This window comes from Coloeus monedula (genome assembly GCF_965178545.1).
Source record: "Coloeus monedula genome assembly, chromosome: 13".
Taxonomy (NCBI): domain Eukaryota; kingdom Metazoa; phylum Chordata; class Aves; order Passeriformes; family Corvidae; genus Coloeus; species Coloeus monedula.
Window position 1 is genome coordinate 12,371,023 of NC_138793.1, and position 22,231 is coordinate 12,393,253.

General features: G+C 45.8%; 1 protein-coding gene across 5 annotated transcripts in view; it reads right to left on the reverse strand.

The window, feature by feature from the left end:
• Positions 1-54: 54 nt before the first annotated feature.
• Positions 55-22,231, reverse strand: part of HSF4 (heat shock transcription factor 4) — a 30,022-nt gene continuing 7,845 nt past the window's right edge. For 2 of the 5 annotated variants that reach the window (XM_082290136.1, XM_082290140.1), the window contains exons 2-13: positions 18,675-18,783; positions 17,515-17,642; positions 16,546-16,670; positions 14,235-14,310; positions 12,797-12,861; positions 11,027-11,126; positions 10,163-10,287; positions 8,171-8,395; positions 6,786-6,891; positions 5,408-5,473; positions 3,745-3,832; positions 55-2,641 (exon numbers count right to left, since the gene is read on the reverse strand). In XM_082290136.1, the coding sequence (XP_082146262.1) occupies positions 2,445-2,641; positions 3,745-3,832; positions 5,408-5,473; positions 6,786-6,891; positions 8,171-8,395; positions 10,163-10,287; positions 11,027-11,126; positions 12,797-12,861; positions 14,235-14,310; positions 16,546-16,670; positions 17,515-17,642; positions 18,675-18,705 (1,332 nt within the window). In that variant the 5' untranslated portion in view covers positions 18,706-18,783 and the 3' untranslated portion in view covers positions 55-2,444. Of the gene's footprint in view, positions 2,642-3,744; positions 3,852-5,398; positions 5,474-6,785; positions 6,892-8,170; positions 8,396-10,162; positions 10,288-11,026; positions 11,127-12,796; positions 12,862-14,234; positions 14,311-16,545; positions 16,671-17,514; positions 17,643-18,674; positions 18,832-18,890; positions 19,076-22,231 lie in introns of those variants that run through there. The other 3 variants (XM_082290139.1, XM_082290138.1, XM_082290137.1) reach the window with 3 other exon arrangements.

A 22,231-nucleotide genomic window follows, 5' to 3' on the forward strand; every position in this document is an offset into this window, starting at 1 on the left:
ACAAATGTACAGCATAGTGCAAAAACGCAGTCTCAGCACATCACCTTCAAGTAAAATTAACAATGTAAAAAGCTGAGGAACACAAGCTTCACAAGCCTTCTTCACAAGAATGGCTCCCAAATTCTCTTCCTGGAGGTTCCTCTCTCACCATCAAGCTCCAATCTCATGTTTATAGTAGAGCAAAAAGCCTAAAGAAAACCCCACGAACTCTCCTGAGAGGCTGCTCCCCATGAGCACAGGCTGGAGCTTGCCCTGTAGGACACGGCCTGAGACGGAGCCAGGGCCGAGCTGCACCTGGCTCTGCCCACGGGGGTCATTTCTCAACCCCAACCAGACAATCCAGTCGGACACAAGTGTGCACCCAACCTCAAGCATGTGACAGGCTCCATAAAAATACAGGAAAACTACTCAGGAGCTTGAAGTTAAGCATGTGCTTAAATACCTTGTTGGATCAATACATTCAGTGTTAACAGGACAGCAGCCTAGAGTGTGGCAGTTCAGAGAAGGATGTAAGTCTTGAACATAACACTGTCGGTGTCAGGAGACACCAGGCAGTTTTCAATTACCTATGAGAAAAGAAGTAAACAGAGTGCAACTCAATGACTTTCCATTGCTGGAAAGGGCAAAATAGGGTGGAAATGGGCTGATGTAGGTGAACTTTCTAAGCACAAATCTGTCAAAAAGAAAAACCTTGTCCAGGATACACTCAAGCACATAATCTAAATACCAGGCCAGTGGGGGCTGCTGGAATTTCCCCTTTGTCCTGAACACAAAAACAGTGGCCAGGATTAATTCAGGAGCTCTCACAACCTCACTCCTGCAGAAACCACATCACCAAGGTGGTGACAGAGCTCCCAGCATTGGAATCAGCTGGGCAAAAATGTGCTCAAAAGTGAATGCTTCTGAACTAACACGTTTGTTCACATAGTGATAAATGGATGGAGGAAAGGGCTGTGACAGGAAGGTCCATTTAAAAAATGCTCATCTTATTGAGCAGATTTTGAGCCTGCACTTGTCTGACTGATTAGCTACACTGTGGGGTGGATGCTGCTTGACCACAATGCTCAGAAATACGGTTCATAACCAAGAATTGTCATGGCAATGAAGGCAGGCAGAGCATTTCTTCAAATGATACTGGCACAGCTTAAACCTCCCTGTCTAAGCCCTTAGGAGGCCTGAGTTAATTGAATTTCCTGGGTCTGTCCTACTGCATTTGGGTAACCTTCCTAAGGAAAAGCAACTCAGGTAGCAGATACTGAGATAAATAATACGTTCTCATTAGAACTACAGCATAAAAAACAAAGCTCTGCTTTGTTGAGAAACTCAGTTGTCAGAAACCACATGGATGGGGAAGGTTAGTTCAGCCTTTGAGGCTGGTCTCAGATGCACAAAGGACAGAAGAAAAGTATGTGGGACATGGTGGACTAACCCTTCTGCCTCTCTCCTACACTGAGCAGCTGAGAGTCCTTCTAAAATGGGAATCCAATCAATTAAACTGTTTAATCAGATTTTATACATCAATAAACCAACAGGCACATCTTCAGGGGAAATAGAACAGGTCAAAGCCAAGGAAAAAAAAACATTGGACTGGACGTGGATTACTTAGCCAGCACCAAAACCCAGAGCATGCTCAGTCAGTCTTCTCTGCACATGGAAAATTGTGTGTGCAGGAAAGTCTATCCCTTTTCTATTTTATAACTATGGAGTCCCCTGCCTTTATGTAAGAGAAAATAAATTTGGGGCAAAACAAATCCCAAACAACAAATGCTCTCAACTCAGCATGGGATGTTTTGCAGCCTGTGATGGTCTGTCGCTCCCCTAAGAGCCAGAGGCACATTCTTGGTGGGGTCACTCAGAAAACAATCTTCTACATACCCCGAGAGATCTTGTTCCTACTCACCCTTGGAGGATCAGGGAGAGATACAGGTGCATCCCATCAAACCCAGAAAATGGATAAAAAATATTTTTAGAGCATTGGACTGGCATGTAGAACTATTTTCCTATTAAAAAACCAGCATCAACAAGGGTCAGGCATTTTAGCTAATCTGTGCTGCCCCGATAAAATCCAGCAGTTTGCCATTGCAGACACTAGTCAGGATCACTATTTTATGAAGTCCCAGATGGACTTTCAAGCTACTCTTCACTTATATTTTATTAAAATATTAGAAATTTCTAAAGCATTTTTAAGGAAAAAAAATCCTGGCACGTTCTCACTCCCCCTCGGAGCAAGCACCAGAAGTAGTATTTTGTTTTAAAAAACACTGAAATCCAGGTGCAGGGAGGGTAATGCAACAGCTACTGACCATTTCCATCTACTCAAAAAAAAAAAAAAGGGCACAAAAAGAAACCCTCTTGTGGGTTTCTGAGTCAGTTTTGTTTCTTTACATTCAAACCTGGGGATGCTTGGATGGGTGGGAGGGAATTGTTGTTTCTTGGAAGCTCAGTCACTGGCTGTTGTCCGTTGAAGAACTCAGGTTTAGAGGGATATCCCCTTGGACACCCACAGAGGACATGTAGGAAGCCATATTCTCAGAAGGAACATAAAGTGATGAGTTTTCAGGCAAGCTGATGAGGTCATTCCCAAAGATGGACTGATGGTCGAGGAGGAACTGCTGGGCACTTTCAAGAATGACATCTTTCCCTAGGAATGGACAGCAGAAAATTCAGCTTCTGGAAGGCAGGTTACCTGATTTTACATATGTGGAAATGAAAAGTGACAAATCCCCATTGCAACAGCGGCTGAGGAGCCTCACTCCAGCAAAATCACTTGGAAACACCTGAGTGAAACTTGGACTCACTCAAAAGCCCATTAAAACCAAGGGGAGTCTCTGCAGGTCACCAGGTGGGTTCTGCCTGAATGCTGAGATGCCTCACAAGTGAAAGAGGGATGAGCAAATGTTGGAGACACTGGGAAGAGGATAAGAGCAGCTGCTCTTCTCCTTCACTCAAGTACTGTCTTTCTTCCTCTTTGTAGAAGAACCAGAAAGGCTTTGCAAACGGGGTGCTCAAGGACTCTCTTCAGTGTACCGGGGTTTTAATGCCTTTGAGAGCTCATGAAAGAGGCTGAGGCTGGAAGTCCTTGAATGACACACAATGAGTCAAAACTGGGGTGGGCTCAGGTGGCTACAGCACCAAAGTGGGGCTCACCAGAGCCTCTCTTTGAGGTCTATCCCAGCTGAACACACATGAACATACATCACGATTCCACAGCCAGGGCAACACTCCTGGATTCATATCTAAGGTCAATGACACACTTTATCAGAGTCAGCAAGTGGGAGAAGATCCGCTGGACAGTTCCCTTGAGGTCTGCTAAAAGGTCTGGAGAAAGAGACACACAACCCATGCCTCTGGCTGCCAGCAGCTACTGGGGCACCTCCTCTGTAGCAGGAGCCAGAGGAAACCCAGGACTGCACAGCTCTTACCACCCCTACCCATTGAGATCACCACACTGCTCTGAGGTGGCAATGAACAGGCATAGAAAACAGTGGAGACACTGACAGTCATGATGTGCACCCATTGCAAAACCAATTCAATTCCATTTACACCTCAGTTTATCCCCCACCCTTTTCCCACAGCTCAGGAACTGGCTTAGCAGCTGCTGTGGAAACACTGCTGACTGACAGTGGTGAAAGCAAAATAACAAACATGGTTTGCTCCCTCAAATGGCAAACAGTCAGTGTTGGACATCGTATCTGCCTGAACAACATCCCACTGCCAAGTCCACAGAGCTGCTGGGGCGCCTACCTGGGCAGGTGCTGTTGAAAGGTGGGTTGAACACTTTTGGGGGCAGCTCAGTTGCACTCTTCTCCAGATCCACTGTGAGTCGCTGCATCTTGATGCAAAAATATAAACTACAATGTACAATTATACAAAAACAAGGGAGCTTGTTAGAACTAGGCCGTGTCTGAGCACCAGTGCTTCACCCCACTGCACAACACCCACCAGGAACACAAGCCATCCTCCCTGCCCAGCCTCTCCTCCCAGCCTTACTGCACTTCACTAAAACAGCCACACCATGCGCTCGCTCAAGGGCAGGTCTGCCTGAAGGAGAGGGCTGTGGGAGATGCAATCCCCTATTCAGCACTGGCTGATATGGCATGAAGCTCATGTCACATGAGGGGCCAGGCTGATGTCACTGTGGCTGCCCTACAAAGCAAACCCACAGTCCTCCGCAGGCAGTAACAAAGAGGAAAGGGATTTTCTCTCCATTTTCCTATGACTGTCTTTAAAGTAAAACTAGCTTTGGCTTGCACGGTGCTCTAGGCAGAGAGCTCCTGCAGGTATTGCTTCCAGGCTTCTCTGTGCTCATGACTTTCTGTAGGACCAGCAAGAGCTCCTGGGAAATTCAGTGGGCTCAAGGACTGAACTATTGAACATTGCAGCCTCCTTTCCTGGCCTTTTCTCTCATGCAATTCTTTTTAAAAGGCGACAGCCCTTGCTTCCAAGACTTGCTCATTAATATTATTATTATATTATTATGACTATTTCTTCAGGCACTCTCCTTCCTAACATTCAGGAAGTGGAATTACCTAGTAAATTCAAAATTACCAAAACCTAAAAAGGATGTTGACACCATGAAGGAGGCTTAGGGACCTTTTGCATTTCATTAGAGTAGATTACACTTGGCTTGTCCATCTGTAGAGATGGCAGAACCATCCAAGCCTGCACCCAACTTGGTTGTCAGTGAGGGCTCTGAAAATTCACCCTCCATCACAAAGGAAAAAGAACCCAGTCATGCAACAATTCCAACCCAAATGCTTCTATGAGTCTACGGTTTCCTTCACTGTTTATTAACCCTGCTGTTTCTGTCTGTGTCATTATCAATTCCAAACAAATACTGCCAAACAATTTCTCCTTGTTTCTTCATGTACGGGCACGCAGGAACCTCTGTTCTAATTGCATGGAATTTTACTGCTCCTGAAACGTACAGGGATGGCTGCACTTTGTAAAGGCATATTTTATAAAGAGATTTGGCACAAAGACACTTTATAAATCTATGGTATTAGTAGGATGTGACATTCACACTAAGAGAAAGTTTAGAGCAGCCAGCTGCAATTAAAGACTCCAGGACACCAACAGTCAGTCAGAGCTCGTCTCCAGACAAGGCCTGGCTGAGTGGGAAAAACAGGTCAAGAGTACAATACAACACTCTAATGCTGCCCTCAGGAGATGCCTACGTGCTGTGCTTTAGCCCACTCTCCCCTCTGGTTATGAAATAACCTCCTCAGTTGTGCACAAGCTCTGCTTTGTGGTTCCATTATTATTTAGGCAAGGCGATCTAGGGGAAGGCGTCCCTGCCCATCGCAGGGGGGTTGGAACAGGATGAGCATTAAGGCTGCCTCCAGCCCTGGCCGTTCTGGTGTTCTATGATTTTTATTACCATATCTCAGAAACTCACATCTCTTACCGGGGGCAGACTGGCTTCCATTTCAGTCAAATTCCACTCACTCAAAGATAAATTGGGATTAAAGACCTGTTGGGAGAAAAATACAGTTAGGGCTCTGAAAGGTGTAATGGTTTGTGATTCTCATGCCCTCCCCTGCCTGCTGGAGGGTGCAGCCTTGCTGGGCTGTGGGCTCTTGTGCTGGTCCAAGAGCCCTGCTGCCTGCCAGGGGAGGGACAGCACAGACACCCCATGCCACAGTCCTGTCACAAACCAGGGCAGCTCTTAGTGTCGCTGCACACACACAAATCAAAGCCCTTTTCTGCTGCTCTTGAGTCCTAGGACACTCCCAGATTCATACGATTTTTAAAAGCATTCCAAAATTTAGTAGCAGAGGGCGGGTTACTGTTGCATCAGGGCTTTGGTGACAATTTCTTGAGAAGTCTGAGCAATTTGGGAAAAGGAGCTGTTGATCTGGGGCCAGTTTTATGATTCATTCTCACTCTTGTGACATAAGTTGCACAGAGAGAGAAGTGTGTCAGTAACAGGAAAACACTTCCTAATGAGAAACAAGAAACAGAAACCAACAGTCAGTGATAGAGCAGGCCATTAGAAAAGCTCTCTGTAAAGTCAAAATCAACCACAGACACTTGGGAACTAACTTGAAGAGAATAAGATCGATTTTCTTAAAATGCTTTTTCATTCTGTTTATCCACGCAAGCTCACAATGTGCCTTTATCTGAAGCACCTCCTCAAGGGAGCATGTATTTGATGTATCGATTCTTTCCTTACAGACAGAGTTATTTGATTATTGGCAAAAACCTTTCATATACCAACTATATGTACAACAGCAGAGAAATAAACAAACCTTCCTATTTCTGCATGTCTGCTTAAGAAAAAGGCCACCATCCATTTCTAAAGAAAGGTGAGCACTGAGACTGACAAATACCTCAGCAGAGAGAGAATTTTACATTGGCTACACTTCCCAGAATATGAGGAAAAGGGGAAGGTAGGAAAAGCTAAACACAATCTAGGAATATCTAAGATGTAGAATATGCACAAAATAAATTAAACCCTACAAAGCAATTACCAAACTAGCTAGAGAGTCATATTAAACCTATTTTACATAAATGTGTCAAGTCTCACGTTGATTTCTTTACCAAATGCACTGTGTTTTGTGTGAACTCCTAGAAGTTCAAATATGCATATTTAGAAAAAAAAACAAACCATAATTTAAAGCTGAAATCTTATGAGCAGGTCAAAACAGAGCTGTGACTCCACAGGCTACATGTGGCAGATAAAATGCCACACGAGAACAAGCAGCACAACCTGATTCACAGCCCAAAGGAACCTCTGTGAACTTCACAGCTCTGTTTGATGCAGCCCTCCCAGCAACACTCACATCCAAGAGGCTGGCAGGCTCCAGGCTGTACTGCTGGCTCCTCAGCAGTAGCTGCAGCCCTTCGAGGCTCCAGTCGGTGCCCTCCAACGGGTCTGAAATATCTGTTCTGAGAAAACACAAGGGGAAATATTGCCACGAAGGAAACTTGCATAGATACATACAGAAAGCAGGACTGAGCAGCCTTCCAGAAGGATGTTTATGTTTAAATCTCATTTTGAAAATCAAGAGCCCACTGTCAGCCTGGATTTATGCCATGTAACTTGGTTTAATCCCAGAAGTACAACTCAGCAGAGCACACAGGGGACTGGGCAGATGGTAAAACAAGTAAGACAACCCCTCTCCTGGGTGACATGTGGTTTGGGGATGGATAGTCTGTGCACATCTCCTCAACACTGGGAAAATTAAAGCTTTCCTTAGAAGAAATCTTTTTAGAGATGTACTTGGAACCAGAACAGGCTGCATTGCCATTCTCCTTGGTCCAAGATGCCTGAATTACTGGTAACTAATGCTTTTTAACGGAGTGACTTTTAGCTGCAGGCATTCACCCTGCAGGCTGCATTTACTGGAGACATTCAGCTAAATGAGCAACAGTGAGGCCCTGCTGTTATTAAACCCCTCAAAAACTATTAAAAATTTCTCTTAAAATCAAGTCTTTAAAAAAAGGATTATTTTTCTTCTAGTAATATGTTTTTAAGCATCCAGTGGGTTCAGAAGGAGGAAATTTGATTCTCTGTAAGGACTTAAAGGAAAATGGAGGCTTTTCTGATAACTCTATTGAGTGTTTTGGGTTTCCCTCCCTCCCAGTCCTCCTTACATGGCCGCAGTTGCTATCGAGAGTGAACTGAAGTTAAGTTTCACATCATCCCCACAGCTGCACCATGCTTTCCTTCTGCTGGTGAGGTCTCCTGGACACTCCCCCATGACACGGGTGCTGTTGGGATTTCAGTCTCAGAGCACAGCTCCAGAAGTGGCTCACTGGGACCACCCTGGGGCTGAGCCTAATGACACAGTGCCAATCCCCCCAGCAGGGGTAGCACAGTCCAGAGCAGGCCTGCAGACACAGATGCTGGTCTGGGCTCCAGCTGTCACTCAGACCTTGGGCAAATCCCTCTCAATGCAAAAAGCCTCTTCTTGCTCCCACAGCTCTGATGCACAACCTCTGACAGCTCTTCCTCTGCTGGGCCCTTCAAGCAAGTGATCCACATGCTCCCTACCTCTGTGAACTGTCCCCTGGGATTCAAGGGTCCTCTGGCAGGTGCCACAGGTACAGGATGGAGCTCACCAGGCTGCACTTGGCGACTCGAAGTCACCCTCCCTCCCCACCCTGGGAATGGGAGGAGAGGGCCATGAGCAAGCAGGGCCACAGCTCTCCCTGCTCTCCTCACCTGTCCAGCAGTGCCCTTCTGCCTCTCCTCTCAGGTGGCTGGGAGGTCCCTGGTGGGGCTGCACCACAGCTGCCTTTGCCTTCCAGGACAGACTGAACCATGGCCACCGGCAGCACCGGGGGCTCGGAGCAGGCCCGGCAGCCGGGCAGGGACACATCGGGCTCCGCGCTGGGTTTCACTCCAGGGCTGACTGGCTCTTCCTTGATCAGCATGAGGCACTTCTCCCTGCATCAGAGACAAGGCTTGGCACCACACACAGCTGCTCTGCAAAGGCCTCGTGCTACTGGGAAGGGCAGGAGCACAAGGCATTGCTTCCACTTCCCATCAAACTGCCCCAGAAGGTCTTTCCATTTCCTCAGGTGGGCAAAAGAAGCCAGCAGCCTCTCTTTCTTTTCAGCAAGCTCCAGAAACATGCTCAGCTGGAGTATCTGCAGTCACTTCATCAGTCACAGCTATAATGAATTTGCTCCATTCAATTGTTTTGCAAATATGGAAGATACATTTCCATGCACTGATCATTTCTTGGGTGAGTGTTAGGGACAGGTTAAAGGGTCACTGGGCTACAGAGATTCCCCCAAAATAGAAAAGCCTCATCCTAGAGACAGGAATGGGATCAGTAAGACCATCTCATACAGGAGTTAGGATTGGACCAGCAAGCACTCTAAAGATCCCAATGAGACAGCTCAGGATCTTGTGGCCCTGCAGGACCTGAACAGAGGTTATTGAAATCTGACAGTCCTAGTCAGATGTTTTACTTGGTTGGAAGCAGAGGTTTGCCTTTTTCCATTGGGAGAGGCACTCCATGTTATCTCCAGAGGGAGAAATGACAATGAAGTTTTGTTTAGAAGCATTTTGTGTGTAAAAACCTACTCTATGTTACTTTAGGGGACTTTAAATCTCCCTGTGAACCTGCACAGCTGGAGCCAAAGTGATAAATGCACAGAGATCAACAGGGATGGTATGTGACACTACAGCACTTTCCTCAACATTCCTTTCAGATCATCTTCTTGTCTCATGGGTCCCAAACTCCTACCAGAAGCTCAGCTGATTTAGGAAGTACCACACCTGATCTGATTAGGGCCATGGCTTGGCTGGCTCAGATGCCCAAGTCGTGCAGACACAGCACAGATCAGAAGCCACCAGATGGCACTCAGTAATTAGTAGAAATAAGCAACTTAACTTGAAAGTTATATTCAAGATTTTCTGCTTTAGAAATGGCTTCCAGGCTTGTTTTTTTTTTTTTTTTTTTAATCTGAAGCTCTTTACAAGCTTCTAGTTAATTTTATGGCTATGGTTTCAATTATGCAACAGATTTACAGGCAATTTCTAGAGTATAACTGCCTTACCTCTAAGCCTGAGAAACTGTTTCCATGATTCATCTGTCTACTTACTTTCCACTGACATAGCTTTAGCTATTCTGCTACTAGCCCTAAATACACTGCATGTCTGTGGCAGGAAGAGATAAGCATTAAAATACCTCTGCATTCAGTTCTTAAGTTACTGGGGCCTTTTCACAGAAAACTTGTCAAACATCGGAAGTTGTTGTGATGCAACCTTTCTGTTCTCATTAGCAGATAGATGTACAATTTGATTGTTTCTTCTTTGCCAAAGCCAAAACGAAACCCTCCTTTCTCTCTCTCAACAAACCCAACAAGTGTTAGTATCTCATTATTTGATTAAGTGTGAGACAGTCCCTGTCTTGAGGACAAAATATAAAGAAACACGGAATATTGCTTAAAGAGGTGAGTGGAAGTTTTCGGCATGAAACTCAGGACTTTGTTTTGAAAGTTATGCTGTTACTACCCCCCTCTAATCCTGAAAATCTGACCCACTTTGCAAGCTGGAAAAAAGTATTCCATCCCATATCTCTATAGAGATTTGTGAATCAGACAGAAACTTGGGTAGAATTACAGCCCCGAAAAACTCTTGTGAAGAGTTGCATAAGCATGCTCATACCCAACTCTCCCTGTTTGTAATCACAAGCATGTTTACCTGTCATTTTCAGGAGGGGATTGCATATTCATGATGTTGGAAGGGGATGCTTCAGTAACATCAGATATGATGGGTCCTCCAGCAATTGCAGGGCTGTTTAAGCAAGAGGCAGGCTCTGTCGATGGCTAAGAGGAAAGCAAAAACCATATAGGTTTATCCTTATGACCCCAAAACAAGTCCAAGGCCCTATCTGAGATGGTTAGGGTTTATTCAATGGGACCTTGAGTCCTCCCTGTACAGAAACCAAGAAAGCTTTTACCTACTATGCAGCATTATAATTTCCTCTCACTACCAACCGCACAGAGGTACAGGTGTGAAATAAACCCTGTGAAGTGTCAGCAACCAAAGGGTTTTACCATGTTTGACAATTTGCCTAGACTGCTCAGCTTCCTCTGGAGGGAAAGATCCAACATAGGCAACAGGGCAGTATGAGCCTCTCATGCCAGCTCACATATTTTAACTGCATGACAGAAGTGTCTGGTGTCTGCTCTGATGATGGTGGGGATCCCTCAGAGGCTACAAAAACCCAGGTCTGGTCAGAAGGATCATAATACTGACTTCTATAACTCACTTCTTCTTCTCTTCCCTCGAGATGAACCAGGCTGGGCTACCAAGGCTAACAACATGGAGAGTTCAGTGTGCAGGGTCTGCCTTTCCCCACCAAAGCTCATGGCCTCCCTCATGCAGGCATCCCTGAAACTGGGGAGCTGAAGGAGTTAAAATATCACCCAGCTTGGCAAACCTCATCTCTTCACTGCCAAACTCTTGCCAAATGACTTGGTCCATAATCCCTACTGTTGCTTCAAACATTTTCGCCCCTGGCCAAAGCCATCGCCCAGAGCTCGGAGGCGGGGGTGAACCTACCGACTGTATGAAATAGGGGTCGTGCAGGGGCTCTGCAGACAAGTGCCGGCTGAACTTGGACACTGGTGGAGCCGAGATCCCATTGTCAAGCATCAGAGGTCTGTGAAGAGAAACAGGTTTGTCTTCCAGCATGTACTGACAGGCTCCTGGTAGCTTGCACACAAAACATCTCCCAGCCAAGGGCTCTCTCTACTCTGGTTTTCCTCAGCTGTAAGAGTCTTTCTTGTCCAGTGTTACAAGCAAGGAAGGCTAACAACAGTTTTGGAGGAGGTTCCCATTTAAAAAGAGCATTAACCAAACAGAGAAGAGAAGGATGCAGACCTGCCCATCCTGCCCAAACCTACCCAGAGCCCCCAGGCAGCACTCTGCTCTGCACCACGTAGCTCCAGGCTGCACACCATCCTTTGCTGCAGCCGTTTAGAAGAAAGGCAGAAAAACACAACTGTGAAAGATAAAACACTAAGGATGCAGATATAGACACAAGAGCTGACGTTTCTGAAGACAGACCCTTGTGTTTCCAAGGAAGCAGGAACTCAAATTACCTTGCACAACACTGCAAATTGCAGCTGGGTTGTATGAAATGTGATCCCTCATCATAAGGGGGTCAGTATAGTTGCTGTGCAGGTCGTTCTTGCTCTTTTGCCCCTTTCAGCACAGTTTCTCACTAATTATTTGCTTTTTTTCAAAAAAGCAGTGGTCTAAGACATTTCTTAGGCTGCAAAGCTTTTACAGGGAGGGCACAGCCCTGACTATGGAAACTAGGGGTCAGATCTGGCATCTCATTTCTCTGCTTGCCCAGTCTACTGGAGGAAAATTTCCCCGGTCCTGAACCTCAGCAACTCAGCAGCTGCTATTCTCCCCTTGAGCTCTTTCCTTTGCTACCTGCAGTGTTTAGCCCTTCCAAGAGGCTCAACAGAGAGGGTAGGCAGAGATGCACATACCCTGCTGGCTTGTACAGATTATGGGCTCCTTCATTCAATCCTGTGTTGCCTTTACAGTCCTCACAAGAGGAGTCAGCCAAGAACAAGGACACTGACTTAATGAAAATTGACTCCTTTGAGCAGCAGCTTGTGGGAGGTCTGGCTCCTTTCTCTGCAGCATGGAGAAATTTCTAAGTTGTCAAAGGCCGCAAGGTAAAGGTGGGAACTCAAAGTAGGTCCCTGCCCTCAGCAAACTCCACTCTGGAGTCTCTTCCCCTTCTTTAGATCACAAGCACCACAGGGCAAGAAAGGCATAGCTGCTCTCCTGAAAGGCACTAAGCTTCCTCATTCCAGTTGCTCTATTCACTTGCCTTAGAGAGCCTATCTAAAGATACCCCTTAGCTAAAGTTTTTCCCCACCTTCCCCTTTGTAAGGCCTGCAGGTTACACACCACCAAGCCAGTGTTGGATACACACCACATTCAGTGACTGTGGGTCAAACTGAAGGTGTCTGTGGGCTGGCTGGGCCCAGCCCTGCTCCTACTGATGTCAAGTGGCAAAACTGGAACCAGCAGTGGGGTCCTGCCCTTTAGCCTCCCCCTAGTTTGTGTTCCCATCTCCCACCGCGTGCTGTGTTCCCCAAATAAAGGTCACGAGCTGACACGGTGCTTCTCTAAAGAGCCGTGAATGGGGCATGTCAGCAGGTCTGACTCTGCACTTCAGCCCATTCATTTCCCATCACCATGGAGCCCGGTCCGGTGACCGCCTGCCTGGGCGAGCTGAGCTTGTGCTTTTAGTGAGGGGGCAGCATTATGCACCCGTGAGCGTGTGCACCACACAAGGGTACTTACAGCTTCCTCTTTATCCCAGTGCTGCTGGGGCTTGATTGGAGCTGGCCAAACAGAAACTGAATCAGCTGTCAGGAGAGATCAAAATCCGGTGTTAATCAGCAGAGTGATTCAGCACTCCCTGCTCTCACAGCCATTCTTATCTCACACATTCCTCCCTCTCAACAGCACCCCAAAGCTAGGAGCAGCCACAGAATATGGGAGCCAAATTGCATGAGACATTGAAGCCTGAAACAAAAATGAGCTGTCCAAGAACTCAAACAGCTTGCCTGGCTTTCATATGCTCAGCACTTTCTCTCTCCACTTGGTGCATGAAGAACTTCAGCTGGTCCTAGCAGACCTGTGAAGTGCACATGCAAACATTCCTAGGCCTGGAGTTAGACCTGGGTCCATTAAAGTTTTCAGAGACATTTTGAAGGGGTGCTGTAAAGTCTGATAAAGACTCTGCAAGTGACAGAGGCAAGTCGCTACAGGGGAGCCTGGATGGAGGTCTGAGCTCTTTCAGTTGAGTTTTTCAGCTCTGCGAATTTCAGTGTTGATATAACAGGACACTAAAAAGGAAGCAGAGTAGCTTTGGAGAGGAATCACTTAGCAACATATTCCCAGGTCAGCTTGAACTTAATGCTCTGCTTTGACCTCCAAACAAAGAGAGCATTATTATTATATATCACAGCTGGCTCTTACTCATTGCTCAATATAACAAAATAAAGTTGCATAAAAGCCTCTACAATGAAGTGTGTGGCTGGTCCAGCCTCAGAGCTGGAGAAAGGCTTGATAGCCTCGTGCATTTCTGCCCAGTCCTATGATTCCGTGATGCCACGTGAGAGTCAGAACATGGGGACTGGGATATGTGACGTGCTCAGTCATGTCAGCACCATCTAGGAATCACTGGAGAGGCCTTTTCTATACTGGTCATGCTAGATTTTAAGGGAGATGGTTCTGCAGCCTAAAAGGTTATACAATAATCCCTCGCCTATACCAGTAATACCAGAAAATGTAATAGTTGCTGTTGCATTCCCCCAGTGGGGCAATGGGTGGCCAATTCTGCAGCTTCGGTGCTGGCAGGAGTGGGGCTCCTCTCTTGTACAAAGGGAAGAGGAAGATCTGGGAAGCACAAAGGCATTGATACAACCAGAACACAGCCAACACAGGGCAATTAGTGAGAGTTGTGCTCTCTTGCTCAGGACTTGAACAGAAAAGTGGTTTCTAATATCACAGAAAGGACTGACAGGAAAATTAAAATCTTTTGCTTAAGGGCACAGTCTGTGCTTTGTTAATGACCTGTTTCCATAGGACACATAAAAACATCACACAACTTAAAAGGAAGGGAAAACACATACACTGCGATATCACAGTGTGGAGATTATGGGACAAGAAAAAAAATCAGAGGAGGACATAGACCAGGCAGCACAAGCAAGTTTGGAGTTTGTATGACCACCACCTTGTTGATGACTTTCTGTTGCTGTGAGTGGTTCTGCCGGAGAGAAACAACTTCCCGCCAAAGAACTTCATTTTGCCTGAAAGTGAAACAGAAATTTTCCATGAGCACAGAAACATCGACAGCCCATGGTGCTGCCATGATGCACAGCAGATTCAACTGTGCAAAGTCTGTCTCACTTCGGAGTTCTTGCAGTGTTTGGCTCTTTTCAGGTTTCCCAAACAAGGTCACACAGTTGCCTTCCTTTTTCTTCCTTGACCTCAAAAGAACCATACACCAAAGCATGGAGGAAAAACAAATAAAGAGAAGCCAATATTTATAGGGGAATGTAACAAGAGGACACATGTTTTTGTGGAACATTTGGGCCAAACTCAGAATTTCACCAACGCCTGATTTGTGACTCTGAATTATTTGGATCACCAAGACTGTCCTTCCAAGGAAGCCAAGAAAGCCCAACCTCTCCACAACTGCACCAGTGCTCCCAAAGACAACGAGACCCTATGGACAGAGACCCTGTGTATTCCACCTGCTTTAACCTCACACAAGTGGTGGTTCAAATGCATGTTTGGTAGTGACTGGAGCAGATAAAAAGATGCTCCTGCATCTCAGAGCCCTGAACAAGGAGGATGGTAATGATTTTATTACCAGGAGTCACTGACTTAACCCAGCACAGACCTGTGTACAGCTTGCATAGAGAAAATTTACTTTCTGTCTGCAAATGAAGCAGCACAGAGGGGAGCTTACAGGCTTCCTTTAACAGTCAGCCTCAGTAAGTGGGATAGAGAGGTGCAGAGTTTATTTACAGTGCTGCCTTCAAGTCTGGATTCCAGCCAAGTCCATGCTGCAAAAGGTTTTGCCAGCCAATTTATCTCTAGAGTATATGGATGTACCTAAACTGTCAGGCCAGCAAAACCTATCATACAGGTGAAACTGATAAATCCTTTTGCATTTTAGTCTTTCTAGTGTGGATGGATGCTAGAACTGGGAAGGTAAGGTCCAGAGTTCTAAAGAGCACAGTAGAACAGCTTGTACAGCAAGAATGTCTGCAGTGAGCTTTCTGTATTTTCAGCAAAGCAGCATTCCTTAGTCTGACAGCTTGTACTGGAGTTATGTCCTAATTGTTCTTCACCAGGGTGAATTTCTTAACATGGATTCAGCCTGGGATTTCTCCTCTGTCTTAGTTTATAAAAATCATATTCTTTTCATCAGTTGAATGCAGTTTTGCCAGATGGAGGGAGCAAGCAAGCAAATCAAAAGGGAGAATAAATTAGAATCAAGGCCAAATCATTAATACTGGAAGTCCTTAAAATTAAATCAAATACAAGCCCAGAAACTCATTGCTCCTGTATCTGGATTTCACAGTGCAAACTCATGCATGTGCTAAGTCAGGGAGTCATTAAAAATTGATGTAGAATAAAAATATGTATCCATTGCACGCAAGGTGCTGCACTGGAATGAAGTTTCCCTGTATGCAGTGTTCTCTCAAGGCCCAGAATGCCAATGTCCTCTGGTGAGGTATGAATATCAGATCTCATTATAAAAGAAAGGCTTTGGGTCTATTTGATTATTCAAGTGCTTTTTAAACAAAGCTCTCTGTAAAGACTAAAATTCTGGACGCAAATAAAAACCTCTCCAAGTACATGATTTATAAAACCATATCCACTTCCTAATCTTTTAGTGACCATGTCTGAGTCAGAAAATCCCAGAGTCTCAGACAGCTGGAGGTCAGGCAGCCACATGCAGGAAGCATTGCATCAGCTTGGTTTGCTCTTATCCAACAATTCTGGCCATGTCTCAGGGAGATGAGTCCATGGACTAAATGATATAGAAGTTCTAATGTTATATATTATAACATACTATATTTTTTAGTCCAGTCATAAATTTTGGAGGTGAATGATGGCAGAAAGGTAATTTTTTAATATCTGGAGGAGTGGACATCACCACACTTCTGCCAAGGACTCTTGTATGTGTGGGAGAGTTAAATCTTTATCACCATTTCCATCTGGAGGAAATAGTTATCTAAGTCCCCAGGTTATGCACATATTTCCTGCCTGACCCTCTCTGTGCTTTCCTCATTTGTGAAGGGAAAACACACAAGACAGAGGCTGAGCATTAATTCATATTTTGTAGACCAGGTGTGCATAGAAATCCTACATGTTACTGTCTCAACAGGTCTATGGTCAGTCCCTGGCTCCACGTGCTCCCTAGGGAGGGAAGTGTGCAAGGCTCCTCCTCCTTTCAACCATTCCCCACAATCCACCACCCAAGAGAAGCAAATGTCCGTAAGAAGCAGCCTGAGTAGGATTCAACTCACTGCTTCATGTCCTGCACTTGACACTCCATGTTCTCCTGCTGACTTCTCAGTATCTGTACCTCGTATAGCAACCTGCTGAGGTCCTCCTGGCGCATCTTGGTCTCCTCGCTTTTCACTACTGACACCTGAGGAGAAAAAAAATCCAAAGGTGGATTTTACCTGTACAAAAAGGGCCATGGACAGAGAGAGTCACTGTGGTGTTCAGGTGCAGGACTGTCACCAGCTGAAATACCAGGAGAGGCCACATGCCAAAGAGTCTGAACTATGCTAAGGGTACTATTGCAAGACCCAGACAGAGCAAAGTGCAGGACAAATCTATTCATACAGAGGGTCTGCTGGCAGAAGTACATTCCCTGTCAGTGTGGGGACCTATTTCAAATCAGCTTGGGGGGAAAACAAAAGTATTTTGAGGATCAGGGAGGAATTGATCTAGATTGATTTAATCTTTCTACTTTAACTACAGAGATACCCAATCAAGCCTCATGTTTTACAGTGATGAGTCTGAGGTAATGCTTCACATTGACACACTACACTTGGATTTCCAAAAGACTTTTGCTGAAGTCCTTTTTCAGAAGTTGCTATGCTAATTCAGTAAGAGAACTCTTTGGGGGTATTAATAACAGGTTAAAAGACAGAAAACGGAGGGCAGTAGGTTATCTCTTGTATAAGAACAGGAGATGGCTGTTGAGGACCCTACAGGATTTATGCCGTATTTCTCTAGGAAAGCAGTGACAATTCAAAGGCAGAGGGGTGGGAAGCAAGCCTGGCCCTGCAGCACTACACAAATATCTTGTGACACAGAGCAAAAGAGCAGAAAAACACAGACAAAACTGCTGCAAGCCAAGCCCTGCAAACCAAGAAGGCCCAGCCCAGGTGCACACGTGTGTGGGGAGGAAGGCATGATGCTAGAGTTATGCTGAGCAGGGTCTGGTAGGTGCATGGTCCCTCCTCCCACACAGTGCCCCTCACCTTCCTTTTGATGTGCTCCAGGAGGTGCTCATGGCCCTGCAGGAAGCAGAGGTGCTGGAACTCAGTGTCGTCCCGCTCAGGCTTGACAAGCCCCCCCTGCTCAATGTTCACCACCTTCCTGAAGCCATCTGCACAGAGAAAACACAGCTGATGGGCCAGCAGGACCCAGCACTCCCTCCACACTTTTTGAGCTGTCAGTGCTCAGACCTGGACATGCTTTTGGGCCATATCCACGAGAAACCCAGGGCAAGGGAGAGGCCTGTGCACCCCACTGAGCACCCCTGCTGCAGCCTATGCCATGAAAGCCTTTCCACCATGGGCATGTTGGTCTGCCAGGAGCCGAAATGCCAGCTCTTAGGGAATTCCTGTCTCAATTTGCAAGCCAAAGGAATTCAGGGAAAGGTTTTTCAAAGGCACAGACCATCAATAGGCGGCACTTTTGGAAAAAAAGGGTCACATGCGCATTTGGAAATCTGCTTTGAGTACTTCTCTGAAGTCCTCAAAAGGTTTCTAAACTGTATTTAAGGACTGGCCTAAAATTTACAGTGGAATAGAAAAGTTAAAACTTTACTAAGAAAATTAATTATTCGTTGAAAAAATTCCAAGAACTATCAGAAAATAGCTACATGTAATACAGTCACAGTGTTGAAGTGGCAGAAAGCTACACTTAACCCTCCTTAAAGGGGTGAAATTGTACGACCAGCAAGGCAAGGTTTGCAGGAAGAACTGTCTTTCACTAGTTCAGTGACATGGCTGAAAGGGATAAGCTCGGGGCACACGACCCACAAGAGCAGCACATTCTGGGGGAGGTGCCACAGTATCAGGCTGCTGGATAAAGCTCCATATAGAATAAAATGGAAAATGAATAATAATAGGCCATCAAATCAATGCAAGAGAATCAAACACCTGGTAGGTGAAAGTTCTTAGCTCACATACTAAAATGAAATCTAACAGAAAGTCCATGCTGGAATTGAAGGCAAACACAAGGAGATCACTGCCCTGGGATCTGAGCAGCAGATCCTCTTTGGCAAAATCAATAATGCCACAAGTCATATACATGAGACCCCAAACTTTTGTAAGCACTGTTCTCCCCCATGCCTCCTGTGCCACTGGCACCTCCTGTCACCACCGTGTCTGTCTCCACTGGGAGCTGCACTTACACATGTTCAGCTGCCGGACGAAGCTGGCCATGTTGTTGTGCTTGAAATACTTGGGCAGCACCTCTTTGGCAAAGCGGCCTTGGTCGAACACATGGAAGCTGGTGCCATTCTGCAAAGGAGATAAGGACAAAGGCAAAGTCAGGGGATCATCCCTGACCACGAGAGGGGCCAGGAGGAGTCCTACAGCAGGGGAAGTCTTGTTCTCTGAGTTGTCACCTTGAAGCTGAGAAGAGTGACAACAGCCCTCAATGACAGATGTGCTCCTTTCAGTTCTGGTACAGTCAGTCCTCTGTGGCTGCAGCTTTGATCTTTTTCAAATTTTTGTCTCTGCTTAGTTGAGAATCCTGGATATGAGAAACTTTTGTGTCCAAAGAGCTGGTAGGTAGTTTGTGATGATCCACTCTTGCATGGACCTCACAGAAACACTAGAGTCTTAAGAAGGCCCTGAAAGTCGGAATTGTCATTATAACCCCTGCCATAACTTTTTCAGGTCTAACCCAAATCCATCTGCTCCAGAGCACAGCAGTCGTGGAGGGAGCACTGCCTGGAGATAGGGCACAAGAAACACAGCAAGGCAAAAAGCAAATCACCTCTGGAGACATCACACTGTCCCAGAAGCTCTACGCACATTTCATTGACTATTTTTGATAGTAAACAGCCACAAGGGCAACCCACAAAATGTTGACAGTCATGTTTTCAGTCCAAGCTAGCAACACACATGTTGTTAATCAGATAAATCCTCCATTGCTGGGGTTGCATTGCAAAGACCCATGACTGCAAAACAAGGCAAGCTGCCTAGGACTGCTGGCAGAGAAGAGGCACTGCAGGCCATGTGCTTCCCCTGCCTGGCCTTTTACCTGCTGGCAGCTACATCAGTGCAATGACATCAGCAGACATTAGGGACTTACCTCGGCTGCAGCCGAGTTTCGAGGGACAAGAGCTAAAGACACCAGAGCCTGCACCATGTTGGCAGGGCAGGGTCTGAGACCAGCACAGCACAGTCATGCTCCTGCTGTGTTCAGCGCTGTGACCAGCAGCCACAGGTGTGTCAGCCTGGGTGGGTATTTCCCAGGGGCTGGTTTGTGACACAGGAGGACAGTGTTTCATAAGAGCCCTCAGGCTCGGTGCACAGTAGGAGGGTACCAGTGGTGTGTGAGTCCCGCCATACACTTCTCAGGGGGTCTGCAGCTGCACTCAGGGAAGTCTGGAAGTCCCTAAAACAGGGAGAGCAATCAGGGCCGTGAGACAGCTCAGTGACTAAAGAGGGGCTGCTGTGAGCCTGCAGCCTGCCCATGGCCACCAGAAAACAGCCAGCTGGCAAACCCTGCTGCCCTACTGGTTGCCACTACATTTCCATCACCAAACGGTGCCAGTTGCCTCTGTGCTCAGGCTTATTTGGCCGCTCTAACAATTAACACCCACAAACACACAGCTTTGGGTCAGCTGCACTTTTTCCTCCTTACTCACCACTGCAAACACTGAACATGACTGTGCCTCAGTGGTGCTCTTTGATCACGTTTGGGGTCTTTCCCATCATTCCTTACCCCATGCAGCAGAAGCAAAGGCTGCTCAAGCACCGAAGCGATTCACTGACAACCTGCACGCTGGAGTTATCCTCACAGAAAGAGTCTGCAGACAGGACAGCAGGGACCAGGGCTTCCCAACACTGCAGACACTGTCCGGGGACAGAGCTGGTTTATTCTGCTTCCCTTGTGCTTCTGCCCCTTTACTCTGGGACACAGCTGTGTGTCCCAGGCTGGACCCACTGATGAAAAATGAAAAGCATGAGAGTTTTGTGTACCTCAACAACTCCTTATGGCCTCTCATGAGAGGCCATTCCTTTGAATTCAGGGCCACAATGTTCTCAGAAGCTGGCACACTCAGAAAGGTCCCTACAGACACAGGAGACTTTGGGGTTACTGTGTGTTCACTGATGAAATGTGCATGTGTCAGTTTGTTCCCACACCGCAGCTGTGCCTTGGCTGTCTCACAACAAGGGAACACAAGCTGAGAGAAACTTTGGAAGTCTTCTCTGCCCAAAGCAAAATTACTCTGCAGCAATCATGGCAGATGCTTATCTTAACTGCCTTTGACAGAACCACCAGGACAGACATGTTGTGCTCTGACAAGACAAGTGCTAGTCCAGGAATTTGCCAGTTCTCCCTTAATGCATCTTCTATTTTAAAAATTAATTGAATTACTTTTTGTCCAATCTACCATGGACACAGAGAGCAGACTTCTCCTTTCCACTTTACAACAGACTTCAGTGTATATATAAACCATTACTGCATTTCCTCTCCATGTCTTCTACATGCTAAGAACAGTTCACAGGTCCTTATGGGTCCTATTTTCTAGAAGTACTGATTATACCCAGAAATCTTAGGTATGCACACAATCTCTCAGCTCCAACATCACCAATGTATAGAAGCTGAAGAATATGAGAAACATGGAAACCTGCAACAACAGGAATATGAGACACCTAAAAGCCTTACCAAAACCTCCAAGGATGTAGTTGCAGCCTATGTTAGTTTGCAGTAAAACAGAGCATGGTGGTTGTCAGTCAAAAATAACAACGTTCTAAGTGTAACCGAGAGGGGACTATTTACACAGGTTAGAAAATCATTCCTAGATTGAAAAACCTTATTTAAAACACATGATACCAAAACTGGGGGGTTCTCAGAGGTATGGCCATGTAATACCAGCATCAAACAACCATGATCACAGATATCAAGGCAGCTCAAATCCTATCTCAAGTTTTGCATGAAAACTCTACAGGACACAAATGTTAGAAAGGCTGCTTTTTTACCACCCTTCTTTAAATCTGCTTGTGTTTTAGATTCTTGATTTTGGAGAACAAGCTTATGCACACAGCTTATCTAATAACTCCATGCTGAAAACAAATCATGTTATTTGCAGCAAGTCTTAGGTCAAAAGCACAATGTGGTATCAAAGTGCTGTATGAAGGGGACAAATATTTTATTTCTGTGATTGCATTTAGTATATTAATGCCTCTGTGACAAATAAGAAGCCAAAGCAATCTATTCCTATGAAGTTGTACAGACAATATATACCCACATCACCATGACCATCACACAGACTCATTGAAAAATTAAGTAAAGCTTTTCCAAACAATTTAGGCTGCCAGTCTGAGATCTGTTTAAACTATAGGTTTGAGTCTGAGTTCAGAGTGCTGTTTATCTGCTGCCGTCTCGCTAGACATTTGTGAGAGGCTGCTAAGAAACACAGGTGTGATAATACAAACAGCAGTGAAACTTTTTCAGGGCTTTGCACATTTCTTAGAAAATTTTAGGGAGCCACAAATTCAAGCAAGGTGAAAAACATCAAAGCATCTGAAATTCTTAGAATTAGAATATTAGACACTTTCTAGGATGTTTCAAGTGAAATGTATAAATATTATAATTAAATCACCCACAAAACAGTTGCCCCTCTGAAACAGAAAAGCCACAATACTTCAGATAAATAATACCAAGTATATCCAAAAGTGCCTGTACTTGACTCCTGGTTTTTGTCCTCTGCCAGTAACTGGGCAGCACCTG